Below are 16,350 nucleotides of genomic sequence, written 5' to 3' on the forward strand. Positions count from 1 at the left end.
TTAGCGGATTCGTGTGCCGGTAGCTTATCCTTTAGGGTCGCCAGAGATGCTAAAACAACCCCCTGTGCCCAGTGTGCCCCCTTTTACACTCTTATAGGACAGTTCACCTGGTTGACATTTCGGAACGTTATAGCTGTATTTACGGTTTAAAACGACTTTTATTTTAAACGTTTTTCTCTATCTCTCCTTTTATTTTATAATATATTTCACTTCTCTATTCTCCTCTGCTGCCAAACAGACATACGTATACATTATATATATATTGTTTCCTCTCACATACTGTTTAGTCAAACGTCACCACACCGCTTTCAGAATTTTCTCATATAATATTATTTATATTATTATATACACGTTTCACATATTATTATTGTTATGCACTCAATAGTACAAACTCTCAATCATAACTAAATAATTTCGGGGTGTCGCCAATGGGCAACTTCCCCCTCCTGTAAATCAATTTCCATCACATTTACTTATTGTATAACCTGTAAATACAGATTGTGAATATTATGTTTTGTTCAATAAAAAAAAAAAAAAAACTAAATAATATAATTTTAACTGTTAGGTTTTAGGTAAAAATTTGTTTTGTTGTTATTCTTTAATCAATTTGTTATTACGAATTCAGGTATGTTTAGTTTTTAAAACTTCAAATAAGTATATTCTCATACATTATGTTTGCATTAACGTAAACATTAAACTATATAAATTAGTAGCACTCGATTGATTAAGATTCTACGGGGCAAAATAATTTACCTAATCGGTGCGCAAGTTATGGTAGTATAATTTACGGCACAAATAAGATATTGTATAGCACTTATTACCGTACTTCAGCATCGTGTGGACATTTTACTCTTAGGACTCTAATACGTCTTAGTTCTATTCATAGACTTATTCATGATTGCACCTATTTATGTATTATGTATAATATATAGTTTTACTACCTCCGCATTTTCTAATGTTTTTATTTATGTACGCATTTAATCGGATTTGTATTTTGTATTTTATGAATATGAATAATTTACGTTAAATTAAGTTTATACAAACTTCTTACTTTTCGATATTGTTCGTCAATTCTCATTTAGATAGATGTTTAATTATCAAATTATCAGTAATACATGTGCTTTAAGTAGATGAAAAACTTTCACGTTCGTAATATTTTTTTGCACATTATTTGCATAGGTGGTACTGGTGTCGCGTAAATTGGTCGCGGTAATTTGGACGCGGTGAATTGGTCGCTAGGGTAATATCGTCGCGCGTTGTTTTTGCATGCTACGATAAATATAATACTTCATTAAAATTATAATAATCAAATTCTAAAATAAATATTAAACATCGACAAAGTAATTAAATATAATGAGTATAATACTTCATTAAAATTATAATAGTCAAATTCTCAAATAAATATTTAAAGTCAAACATCGAGTCTTGATGTCTCGTATTGAAATCAATTCTTTAACGTCATCAAAGTAATTAAATATGAAACGTATTCGATATTTTCTTCGCTGCGCAGAAAAAAATGTAAACATGTATAATAGTGTGTTTGGTGTTCGCTGTTCTGATGTAACAACTACCTAACAAGTATAGCACAAAACGATTCTAATATGTTAAAAAATACGTAAAATACGGTTAATCACGTAACGCGAAATTTGTTAGCAAAATAGTAAACACTATTTGTTTATGTACCATCGCAACTGTAACGCGGAATAGTCTAACACTGAATAACGAACGTTATAATCTAATTACAATTAATCGATATAATTGTAATTATTTTTTGGTTTGCCATGGCAACTGTAATGGTCAGAAAAAAATTTAATTTAGTTAGTTCAGTTACTCTTTAAGAACTTTTTTTGCTATTTTGACCAACGTAGGTACGAATCGTAACAGGCTTTGATGGTAAAATTACTGTAAAATACCTTGTCGCGGCACAAAGTTCACATGAAAACAAACGATAAATATTTTTCTTATCGTGAAAACTTTTCTGGTTTTATTGTATATCCTATATAATATTATACCTTACATACTTATAATTTAGATACACGACAGTATATCGTAGTCATCGTGCAAAAAGTAATCAAATACAAAATAAATATTGACGACGATATACAAAACGACCATGAGGGCTTGACGGTTGTACATAGCGACAAATTTACCATGCCTAAATTACCACACCCAAACGTCCCAAACACCCAAATTGTATGGAAATTGTGGTATTATCCGTTGCAGGAGGCAAGCAAATATTTAAAATTTCAATTCAATTCATGTAGGATAATCGCCGTGGTGATCACCTCGCCACCCCCACAAATCCACCACTGACAAATTATGAAAACTATTTAGTCCAAATTTGTAGGCTATACAATTGTATATTTACCATTAACCATTACATAAACAATGATTATTTTATTTCTGAAAATGATTTATTTGTTATTAACTAAGTGTAATTTCTTAAGCCACTACAGCTTGTGTATTTTGTGTAATAAGAAGGAATAGTTAGGATACATTTTTTTAACAAAAAATTGGAAAGTAGGTAACCACTCTGTTGTACATGTCATTAGTGTACCTCATGTCCTCTTCATTGAGTAAGTCATTATAATGTATCATGTATATCTCAAATTTAATTTAAAAAATAAATCATTGCAAAGAAAAACGATTCTGAATAGAATATAAGGTGCCTGGCAGCCTATATTACTACTAAGTATATTTTATGATATATGTATATTGCTATTATACTAATTTATTTTATTATTAGTAATACGGCTGAATTAATTTAGCCAAAAGCTTTGCATTTATTATAATATTAATGTTAATTATTAAAATAGTATAATATAGGTAGGTACTCTTTTAAATTTTAATATATATTTATATTATAACAATTTATTGTTGTTATTAACTTTTGAGTCAATGCTAACTTACCGTAGAAGTACGAATAGTGTGAATAAGTTCGTGGTATGAATATATTATTAATCTATATGTTTAGAATTGTCATTGTGTATATACAATATAATGATATACTAAAATGATTCAAATCCCCACAAAAATTATTTTTGAGGAACAAGATAACTAAAATCATTATTCTTTGTTGTAATATATAATTTTGTTCAAATTCGAACCGACTTTCATACTAGATAAAATACTGAAGTTGAGAATCAAAGTATTTTACTTCTATAAATTGCTAACAAATACACAAAATTAAATATATAAAATCCATCATTTTTAAATCAAAACATTCACAGTGTTCATAATCTAAAATATTTAGTTGTTGTTAAAAAAAAATTAAAGTTCCTCAAACACTATAATATATGTGTGACCTAGGTAGTAATTAAAAAAAAAACTTACCAAGTAAAGTAAATATTGTTCTTCGTATTAAAACTTTTAACTTTTATAGTTAAATAATATATTGTTTGTTAACTATAACTTATATATTAACGTTCTTAATGTTGACTAAATTTAACTAATTCATGTTAATTGTTTTCATTAACCTGTCCACTTTTGAATATTTGACCTAAATTCTTCTAAAGTTTATACTATTACTACTAATAATTAAATTCCACGGTTTTTGTACGTAATTGTTTAAATGAATGTTGTAATCAGTAAACTTCTAACAGTCACCTACCTTAAGTCTTGCGCACTTTATAAAATATACGTCCACATAATTTTCATTATGTACCTACATTTTGAAACAGTATTGATATTTTAGTTTTAAGCAAATACTGTCTAGATAGTAGATACTATACAGCCACGACTATTGACTAGAGGGTAAACTATATTACATACTATATCGTAAAATGACGTAATAGTAACCCAACCCTTATTCCGTAAACTTCTAGGTAAACTTCAGCGTAGAACATATTAAGCGAATCGTAGATCCTATGTAATATTGATAATATGAAGAGGAATCTCAATATTTAGCCTTTATCGTTACAATATTAATACTCGATGTTGCATTCCGAGTAATAAGTACCTGTACAAGATATCAATTTATTATCTGAATATTTAGATTTTTAAACGGAATGGATTTATTTTTACATTAATAATATTATACTTTCATTCCCCTCACCGACTGGGACTTCAATCGTAATGCATTATTTATAAAATATATCCTACGCAATAGACATATTATATTAGTACGTACATACATATATATTATATATTTGTACTCACAGCTTATCTCGTCTCTGCACGGAAAATAATATATGCAACTCGATAATGCATTACGTGTTATAATCACTTTGTTATCGAGTGTGCACATAATATTATTGTATATATAGATGTTATAAAACGTAACACAAAATTCCGTATGTTCTGTGTACCTACTTAGATTTTTTAATATTTAAACGTGTTTTTTTATTATTACCTATTTATATCATTCTATTTTTTTGTCCAGGCATGCCACAACACACAAAAAATCGGGATGACGGTGTAATCGGCAGTGGTGGCGGTGGCGGCCACCGCCTGATAAGTCTGCTAGTGGGCGCATTATCGGCGGCCACTGTACTGGCCGGAGCGTCAGTGGCATTCGTGATGGTCCGCCGACGTCGGCTGATCCAGCAAGTGTCGCGACGCAGTCGGAGTTCGTCGTTCCAAGAGTGCACGGGTGACAAACCACATCTGCCACCGGCCATACACCTGACGGTAAGTGCCGAACTTGAAATCGGGACGTGGCGATTAATTTACCCTCCTTCCCCTACAACAATATTAATATACCCGGTTATTATTAGGTGTCCTCGATAAAATTAACTGAGGAGGGGGGGGGAGAGGCAGGGGTAAAATTGATATATTAATTTTATCAACAGGGCTTAACAGTGTTTGAGTGTGTTAGCATACTGTTATAACGCCGTCTTCGAGCTGGAAATATACGCTGTTATGTTATGCTCATGCAGTTTGCCCTAAAACGCGGAAGAACGTCCGAAAACGTCAAGACTACTTTTCACCAGTCTCGTGCGTGTGAACGTAAACGGTGAACGCGTTCAAACGATAAATTAAAAACCTATTTAAAAAAAAAAAAAACGAACAAGTAGGTAGTTGTCGAAATAAATTATATCAAATACTTTGGTGCTCGCGACACGTACTGTTTTTCCACTGCTATAATATTATAGTAAGGGCGTTATATTATACGCGTGAAACCGTTTTATGCGTAAATAGTGTTGAAATAATCCGTGTTTGTGGTTACACAGCCGAGTTTAGGGGATTTTACGTAACCCCGAAATAAATAGAGGGTAATTGTATAATTAAATTATTTTTTGAACACAGGGTAAATGCAATATAATATTAAATAAAACCTTTTATTACACGGATCGACATATATATTTATTATTAGGGCCGTATAATAAAATGTATAGAAATTAATATTGTTATAGCATTTAATGATGAGCGATATGACTCTTTGTTCGGTTATATGAAATTAATTGACAACCGTGAAATAAATTTAATTTAGTTTTAAATATTCGAAACTAATAAATATTATATTGAATCATAAAAATAAAATAAAATAAACAATGTTCTAGGAAAAATTAAAAAGTTGAGTGTTGACGTATTAGCTAATTCCTTATAATAATTTTACGATTTAAACACTTCTGAAATTCTTCATAATATTATCTAAATTATAAATTATAAGATTCTACAAATTACCTGTCTTTTTTCAGTATTTAGTATTATTTACCATAGAGATAATTCTAATAAACGGAGCATGGTGGTTGTTCCCTCGGTGAACGTGGGTAACTCTGATTGTGTTGTTCCACACTTCTTTTACACTTCTGCGCATTTGCGTAGACGGGTAGACCTCATCATATTGTGCATAATTAAAGCAAAAACAGCATAAATACGTAATTTTCGTATTATACAATTATTTATGAATATTTCTTACAAGTTTTAAACGAATTCAACGAACTATGAATAAATGCGCATACCTACATATATTATTAAGTATTAATTTACACTTGTCTGGTTTTTGATTTCAACGTTTTCGTTGTATTCACTTCTTATAATAATAATCACTGTAATGCAATTCGCCGTAACCGCACCACCCATCCCCGCCGGCCATACATGCTCCGTCCATTAGCATAAGGTCTATGGTATTGGCGTATTTGCCAATTCCTATAAGTGATTATATTATTAATAATTAATAAAGTTGATGTGTATACGAAACGTCTACAATTTTTATTAGGTAACAGCAGATCTTAATACAGACTAGTTGATAAAGTAATATAATACTATACTACTCAGCGGACCGTAATACATCGAGTACAGTGTACACGATACGTCGCTTATCCCTGAAGGTGATATTTTGTCGTCTACGGTGTTATCAACCAACCGTTTTAGCTTATGTTTGAGGCGTTCGAGCACACTCAAGAAGCTGGCCCCGTCCCAATAATCTAATAATATTATACTCCTCCGGCCTGACTGGGGCAGATAGGTAACTTGCACAGTAGTCAGCATACCTATAAGGCTTTGCACAACGGTTTTCGAACGCAGTGGCGGCGTCGGGACCGAAGTAATTAGGGTTGGTACCTGGCTGCCGACGTTTTCCCAGGGGTATCGCCACAGCACAGAGCAGACCCACCACCTTCCGGTGTCAGTGGCGGCGGCGTCGGCTTTGGTTACTCGTTACCCCTCGCCTACGTATCGAATAGCCCGATCTCATTATATACGAGTAGCGCCCGCCACTGAGAGCTGGCCGTAAGTCCCTGCAGGGATATCGCGGGGTGAAATATCGCCTCGGCGTTTTCCTATAAATTATGCGGTGGCGGTCATTGCGCCAACGAACGCCAAAAGTCCTCGATGTCGCGTATCCTTATTAAACGTGGGTAGAGGTAACTGTGTCGTTGTTCTACATCGACGCCGTTTGAAGTACGTGTCATTATATTATTATACAACTATGCAAAACACACGTCATACTACTTATATTAGATATTATTGTCATATAGGTACGGTGAAATCTTTCAATATCGAACGTCCAATATAATCACATTACATATCATAATATAATATATATATATAACGATAATTTAAACAAAATATGTTTAATATATATTAATATAGTGATTTTGTCATTATTATTTTTTTTTTTGTACGCATAATTTCTACATTATTATTAATTTTATATATATTAGCTGTATAAACTGACTTCGCTCGGAAAATAATGAACAGACATACAATACGCTGCAATAGCATTGTACGTCGCTTTGTGAACCAACCCCGCCAAGAATGGGCCTGTGGTAGATTTTATATAGGACATGGTATATTTTTAAACATAGTTCAAACAATCAAACTTCTGTCTACACTTTATTAAAATCTCTAAAAACAATCTCTGATGTTTTTGTCAAAATCAGTCGAGCAATAATTAAGTCTATAAACTACAATTCTACAAACATTCGGACATTGCCTTTTGATGTATATTAGAATAATAAACAATAATTTATTATTATTTTATTTTTATTTTAAAAAAAATAACATAGCAACACATATTTCTGTATCCAATTGCAGCCCTATTATAAATAAGTAAAAAAATATTCGATTTTCGTTAGCTAAAACGAAACTCATGTGCGAGCCACCATATAGCAACCTACATAGGGGTTGAAAAAGAAGTTAAAACACCCTCAAGGGTTCATCTATTGATGTAAGTTATATTGAAATAAGTCCAGTTATTTCTGAGTTTACCTGTTAGTAAAGAACTCATTTCACATTTATATATTTTAAAAAAGTTTTACCATTTTTTTTTAAATTGTGCACTGGTGTATTACTGTCTTATCTATCAATTTTCCGTAGACATGATTTGGATCCATAAAAACTATGCTTAAAACCTGCTCCGCGGTATCATCTATAAATAAAAAACCCCCATGACGATTGGATGAGCCAACCTGTAACAAAAAAATACTTTTCATACTTATAATAAATATGTATAAAGAGATATTAATACGTTCTATGAACGTAAATCGAATTTGTATTGTAAGTAGGTACTACATTATTCTTTTTTTAGTACTACATATTTATGTAGGTTCCATAATTATTGTAATTTTCGACTGTTATTATCTTCATAAAAATTAAATAATAATGCATAGCAGTGTTTGTACACAATATATATTATATATAATAATAGTATAGGAAGTAATGTTTTAATTTAGATAATATTTTGGAAGGTATAGCCTGCATTTGGAAAGCGTCCACCCACATTATAATATAGTCTGCGGTATTATTGAACAATATATTTGTTAAATAAAGTGACGGTCCATCATGAACATTTCAATACATTGTATACCATTTACGTTAAGCATTTAACTTCAGAGGCCAACTCGTGCGCAGGGACATGGCTTTACTACATGGCAGGGCGTACAGACTTGTATGACTAAGTGACTTAACATATCTTTTCTTTCATATTTCACGTAATTTTTAATTAATTTTGTTGTTGTTTGGTTATTATTGTACCGGGTGACGAGTATAGAAATATGCCACATGGTAGGCGGAGCCACTACCATCAGTCTGTTATTGTTATTGTTGACGAATGTCAAAGCGCGTTCCGATTTTTCCGTTCGTTTTGTGGACATTTTTAATCATGCTACAAAATATCTCGTCGTGTGCTAATACCTAAATTATGCATAGAAAAAAGGCACCCAACTTATTTTTTGAATGGTTTAAATTATAAATACGGGTGGCCGCGTGCGTGTTATTGGATCCGTGCAAAATATTGTTCCCACCAATGCCGGTATCGGGTAGAAAAATAAAATAAAACAATAAAATAATATTTTAACTACCGATAGTTAATAGGTTTACTAATAATATTATAGGTACTCGTCATAATAATAATATTATGAAATTTATATTATATAGATATAAATAGCATAATATTGTATTACACATAATGTATGTACCTATAATTTGTTCTCATTCATATTATATTTGTGTTTTTTATAATTTTCAAATTTTATTTATTTCCAAATAATTGGTAGATAGAGTTAAAAGTGTTTAAAGAATAGTAAATTGTTGTAGGTACTAACTTCTAACTATATATTTTTAATTGAAAATTTGTAAACCCTGATTTTTAAAAAAAAGAATGTAGATACTTACTATTTTTTTCTTTCATATAAATCAACCACAAAAAGATAATAGTCACAAATCTGGCCATCCAATACAATAAAATCAGATATATAAATTTACTAGAGAAATGTTAATTTCAAAGATAGTCTTTATTTTGGTGATAATTAATTAATTATTTTATATCATGTAGGATCATCTGCTACTGCAGGCGCTGTGCATGAGCGTAAACACTGAGTCTAAATCTTACAAATACGATGAAATTTTTACTATTTAAAAAATCATTTTTAAGTTGTTATTCCTTATATTTTTATAAATATAATAATAATAATATAATATTTAATATTGTTGCATTATAATAATATTATATTTTATAACATTAGCCGGCGTGATGTATAGGCAATTTAGGTACATCGGTTCGCGGGTTTATCATTATCAGTAAACGAAAATAATATGGCAATGTTTCGTTATATTAACGTGAATTATTGGTACGTGGTAATTGTACAAGCACGTTTAAGACTTTAAGTAGAACTAGTGAACAATGGTAAATTCACAAATTTAAAATAACGCGACACCGTGCAACGGAGCGAATGTTTAATATTATAAACTACAGTCCACAATTAAGATTTCGTAATTCTGTTATTCAGTTATAGATTCAGTTGTTCTTAGAAACGCCATTGCCAGATTTAATTAATTATAATAATAAGAATAAAAACCTTTATAATCCAATTCCTATTTTGGTGGTCTTATCTACTGACAAAAAAAAGCAATTGCAATTTTTTTTAATTAAACATTTTTTTATGTCTGTATTTGAAAGAAAAGGAATGATAAATTTTCACCAAATAAAAACCACATAACAAATAATCAGAGACATGCATAATATAATATTTTATATTTATTTATTTGGCGGGTATATATATAAGTTATATAACCAAATAATATAGTACCTACAGTAAAGGATATTGATAACATAATATATTACCTATATAATGCAATAAACAAACAAAGCTTAACGAACTTATTAATAGTAAATTCAGTAATGCTGTTATAAAGTAAGCGAGAGTATAAATTTAAAATACAAACGTATGTTTATTACTAAACAGTGTGTTCATATCCTTGCTGAGGCAATGAGGCATCATTCTGTCGATAGGACTGTTGAATCTGTAATTTGTAGAACGAATTGGTAATAAAAGGAACTTGCAGGGTTTACGTGCATCGGGAGGGAACTTACAAATTTAATTGGGTGAACAAAGAAGGAGCATTACCGATACGTCCATTTTTATAGCCTAGGCCAAAGTTTAAAGTTAGACTCCTATCTTCTACCCACGAAGGGGACAAGACCGAGCCAATGTATAACTATAATATATGTATACAATGTATTATAATACTATACGTATTGGCGAGGTTCACTAGATGTGGATAAAAATATAACTCAATTATACAATATTTATTATGTCTTATTCCTTATGTACTCTCAGCATACCTATTAATATAATAATATAGCATAATATATGGGGAGGGTAATAAATTATCCGGTATTATAAGTCAATAATTAACTCTACGTATCTACTGTAATATAATTGTACTTGACATTATTTTATTTTTGTATTATGTACATTAGAATAATAGTATACCTATATTATAATATATTTTGTAATATTTATTCTATTTATTTAATATAATTATATAATTGAGTAGGTTTACTTTATTTTGTATAATTTTTTTTTTATTGTTGCACATAATATGAATATTTGGATATTCCACACAACTATGTTCATTTTTACTTTATTTAGAAAGTAAATAATGTTTTATTTATTAACTATAAAATATGTCAAAATATTATGCAATTGCTAGAATTTCGTTTACGAAACTCTAAAACTCTACTACATAAACGTCTAAAAGTTATAAACATCATAAACAATTTAAAACAGTGGATGACCTGGATGTACATAATGGGTCATTGTTTTAACGTGACATTTACTCTAAGTCTTGAAATCAAACGCATTATTCATGACATAAAATTAATGAAATCCATTATCAACATAGAATTATTCAAATGCGAATAATAAATAATATGCTTTGGATATTATTCAGTCAGCTCAATCATTAATACTTTAAAACAATATGAAAAAAACTGTATAAACTTATATATCACCGATTAAATATAGATTACCTGTTAACCAATACTTCATCAATAAAAAATTAAAATACTTTAATATAAAGAAAAATATATTTTCTATAAGGGTCACCAATATTATAACCGATAGCCAAACATTTATTTTTATATTTACTTTGTTAAAAGAAAAAAATACATAGCAGGCAAACATAAGTACTTACATATAAATATATAATTGAAATCATTAAAAAATATATTATTCATTAGTTTAACCTTTAACATACTATCAAACAGCTAGATAGCCGACTACAATATCATTAAAGTTTAGTGATTATATAGGACAATGTTTACAAAATATAACAACTGATAACATATGTAAAGTACCTACTTAAAAAGTTTCTAGTATAAATTGGCCGTGTTTATTTAAATATAAATTTAAAACGGGGGAAGGAGTGGCCGAGCGGACTAAGGCGTCAGTTGTGACGCACACCGACGTTGGTTCAAACCTCGGTTCATGGGCGGCATTTTTCTTCGGGCAAGTCACGGTGTCCGGAGATAAGTGCCGCCATCCCCCACCCGGGCATGGCAGATACCCACGCGTGCCCACTAAAAAATCTGCCAAAACTACACACACGTGTTACACCTACAGTTCCCTCCCCTACAAACAAAAACAAACAGCTAATGGCCATAGTTGCCGGGCTTCACGATCAATAAAAAAAAAAAATTTAAAACATTTAGTCAATAATTATTCTAAATAAGGCTCATGTTTATAGTATAATAGTTATCGGTATTTAATATCCAATCTTGGTAACAAAAAAATTAAGGTTTGGCATATGTTTACTTTTGGTACCTATTTCTTATATTATAATTGATGTATTATTAAATATGTAATTCTTACGGTACTTTGTACTTCATATTATATACTAATGGACAGTAAAAAAGTGTTTCAACGTTGTATTTGAGGTATATACATAACTTAAAAATCACATAAGTCAAATTTATTTTTATTTCCTTTGAGATTCGAGTAATCGACTGTATATTAATTATACGCGTATTTACTATCTATAGTTTCGATTATTTTATATGAGTATACGTTACGCTTAATACTAATTTTGCGGCTAAAATAGACATCATTACTGGATACTGTATGCTTACACAAATGGTTTAGGTATACTCAAGTTATTGGATTATTAATTTCCGCAGTAGGTAGGTACGCGGGACCGGGGTAAATTTGAGATTATTATAACACAGTTGTTGTTCGAGTATCATAAATTATAATGTAATTGGTATAGTTCTGGTCAATAATAATCGACCTTTTATAAGCCTCAATGTCGTTGCCAATGATCCTTTACCTTATTATTATGTTCTTTGAACCACTTTTTGGAAAATAAAATAATTCTAAAAGTTTTTAAAATTAAAAAAACTTTTAAAATACCAACATGAGTTTATATAATAATTTAGTTATAATAGTTCGGTTATATTTTATTAGTCAAATTCAGGTTCAGCTATTGAAACATATTGAACAACTCTCTTTATTCTTTAATATGGAAATTATTAGGTATATACCTACAGAAAAAATATGTTTATGCAATGAATGATATCATACACTAGATCGTAATGTACAGGTTGATTTACCAGGTATACTCGTATTTTTTTCTTCTAATAACGAATTTATTTAAATTCTAATTTTGTATTTTTTATGTATTTTATATAATATTTAATTACCATATTTTTAAATACATACATACTTTATTACATTTATAAGGGGTTTTCTTACGAGATACAAACTTCTTTTTTTTTAAATATATGAACCACCTTTTTCTTTCTAAAATTATTGCGTAGCATGTGTATTTTAATGTTCGAGATTTGAAAAAGTAATTTCTGAATATTATTAAATTTTATTATTATATTTATTAAATGCATCTCCGGCGGCCATTGGAGATAACAAAAAATATTAAGATATGTAAATTATATTAAAATTTTATATTTCATACCTTTATGGTACAGGTTTGAAAGTATATTTGAATATATTAATTGTAGCCAGTTGGGTCCAAACTTAGACGGTGAATAGAAGATAGAGCTTCTTCCCGATCGTGTTAGTAATATTATGGCATTTAATTAAATTGTATGTACCAAGGACTAAGGAGTACGGAGAATAGTCCACGATGTGATAGGTTTAAAGATATGGGGTCTATGATAATTATTAAATAAAATATTATATTTTGTAATGATTGTCTGAACATTATAAATACTAGACTAAATAGTAGATCTACACATTTATTTATTTCATATTATTTATTATTTATTATTCAATTTATTTGATGTAAAACCATTATAAAGGATTATTATCCTAAAAACAAATAGTTTAATAACTAAGACACTACTCGTTTGAATTTCAATTTAAATACATTAATTATTTCTAAAAAACTCATATTTTTAACAAATAATAGTAAAAAGGATAGTTCATATTTAAAAATAGAAGTTCCTGTCACCACAGATCACTCTTTAAAAATGGTATGAAAAAATCAAATTATCATTAAAGGATAAATGGGAGTGACGTGTTTGGTGAAACACCGTATCACATATTGAATACATAGACACATAGACAATACAATTTTTCATTTTAAATTCTACGAAACAATGTAAACACGTACTATATATTTTGCTTCTGGTCTACGAGAAACATGATGTGAATTCATATTAAGCTTATTTTACCTATGATAAATACAAATTAAATTAAATTAAACAGTTTAAATATGTCAACAATTAGCCCGAAGAATTTAAAAAGTTTGAAATTACAAATTAAAAATACAAATGAGCAGAGGGAGTAAAGATGTATTTTAATATATTTTATCATACTCATACATGTTTTCGATATTAGTACCTTAAATTTTTCTACAAATATCCAAAGTTTTAAACTTGCGTCGGTATGTTTTACTGAATCAATAACTGTACATAATTCTTAGAAACGGTATTTCTAATAACTTATTATGAAACATAAATTATGTACTTCCTGGTTCTTTACCGGATAATTGGCTTTTGATTTGATAATTTATATTTGTGATTATCTATTTCGTTCAATTCATATTTCTTACAAGTTAACTTCTTACGTCTAAAACAGGGTATTATATAATATATATGTATACAATTCTTTACCCGAATAATATTGACTTTACCCAAAATTTAGGATTTCCGTACCATACTCCATATACGAATGATTATAATATTTTGCCTTTGCTCTTCTGTAATATAATTATAAACATATAGCATGGTGTAGCCTTTGGCTCTCTGATACATTGCTGTCTATATGCTGTCTACACCGTAACCGCTGCGTTGGATTTAAATCGTTCAAATATCCTATAATAGTAATATGCTCTATCGTAGGTATATTATAAATTATAATTTATAAATAAATAAGTATACAATGCAACAGTTAGAGGCATGTTATAAATATTCTAATATTTACAGCTATTTAAACGTATATAATGCTAAATAATCGCAGTACAGTAGTTGTTGTAAGTATTATGGACATTAAGTATTATGTTAGATATAATAATATAATATTATATAAAATACAAATAGCATAATATATTAGATTGCTTAAAATTTGATGTGCATAATATAATATATTATTTAGATTATAATAACCTCGAAATTTGAAATATAATCACTTTACATTATATTCTTCCTAGTTTCTGTTTTTAACAGCGGGTCCAATTTTGAAATTTAATAGTTGAATTGTAACAACTTTTATTATGTTTTGAAGGCTAATAAAAATATTTATATAGCGTATAATATTGTATATTATATTATACTTGGTGGTTGTAATAGACATTTTTAAAGATGAATTTCTGAAAAAAATTATAAATTTTTCTAAAATACTCAATTACATTTTAATTTTCCATAGATTGTACTTGTATATATAGATTATTCAGTAAAATAAATCATTATTTTTGATTTATTTTTGAATCAAGGACATTTTTATTAGTTCAGTAATTTACATGTTTATGTTCAATTTTTAATTTTTAAATTTTTAAATTTAATATTATAAGATTATTAAATGTCTGAAAATGTCTTCTTAAAAATTATTTGAAACTTTAATTTCTGAAATGTAATATCATTATTTACATGAACTATGTATCAAGTACACCTGTTGTGTAAAGGAATCATCTTCATGGACTCTGAAGCTTATACTTTATTTATTAGTGAGTAGGTACCATTGACCATAATACCGAATGATCACACTAAAAACACCATGGAGTTGGATAAGTAGTTGATCAAGTATTAATTTATGAAAAGACTTAAGACTTGGTTTTTTTAAAACCAACGCTTTGACAATTTTTTTTTAATATGCCAATTTTATGATTATAAATAGTTATAAAACTATAAAAGAAAATCTTATATTGATTGTATTAAAATAAAAGATTAATTCTTTATTGACAAATCTTTTCAATTAAATTAAAACATGATATACAAAGGTGATAATAATTACTCCATCGTCGTGGTAATATTTTTAATAATATTTAACTAAACTACTTGAATCTTAGTTAACAAATTATGTACTTTTAGATTTTACGTGGAGTGAAGGGAGTATTGGTTTTAGAGAATGGTATGCATTTTTTTTTGTCTTGTATTTACGAGTAACCACATTTTCTGACAGTTTATTTATTAACCCTAACATATATGTACACAAAGTTTTAATTAACATTTAATTAACTTAGTTAAAAAGTTTGAGTTTAGTTTTAGTTAACTAAAAAAAAAATCGGTAACTTATATCAAGTCTTGGTGTATATTGTTATCATATTATATTAATACGTACTAGGTATTTAAAAACTTTATTTTTTAATAAATTTTAGAAATTTAAATTTAAAGTTCCATCGTAATGGTAGGTAATCAATTATGCGTTTTTTTACAGCATTATGTTTTTTCAATGGTACAGTCTTGATGTATTCCACTTTATGTAATTAATTTAGTACCTATATCTACAAAATTCAGAATTTTTTTTTATTACTTCAGCTAGTCTATTTGTTGTCCAATTATGTGGTTAAAACAAGTTAAATCACAATTTTCTGTTTCCACTTTAATCTAAATGTTTTTTCGATTGAAACAAAGAAAAATTAGAGCTTCAGCTTTAACTATAAAACTAATATTTTAAGCCCAACGAGTCGTTATGCATCAGAAATATTATTTATTAAGATTATAATAATACA

General features: G+C 28.8%; 1 protein-coding gene across 2 annotated transcripts in view; it reads left to right on the forward strand.

Moving 5' to 3' along the window:
* LOC132942049 (discoidin domain-containing receptor 2-like) overlaps positions 1-16,350 on the forward strand; it is a 278,081-nt gene that overhangs the window by 232,237 nt on the left and 29,494 nt on the right. For both annotated transcript variants that reach the window (XM_061010339.1, XM_061010340.1), the window contains one exon: positions 4,382-4,629. In XM_061010339.1, the coding sequence (XP_060866322.1) occupies positions 4,382-4,629 (248 nt within the window). The remainder of the gene's footprint in view (positions 1-4,381; positions 4,630-16,350) is intronic.

This window comes from Metopolophium dirhodum, chromosome 3 (assembly GCF_019925205.1).
Source record: "Metopolophium dirhodum isolate CAU chromosome 3, ASM1992520v1, whole genome shotgun sequence".
NCBI lineage: Eukaryota > Metazoa > Arthropoda > Insecta > Hemiptera > Aphididae > Metopolophium > Metopolophium dirhodum.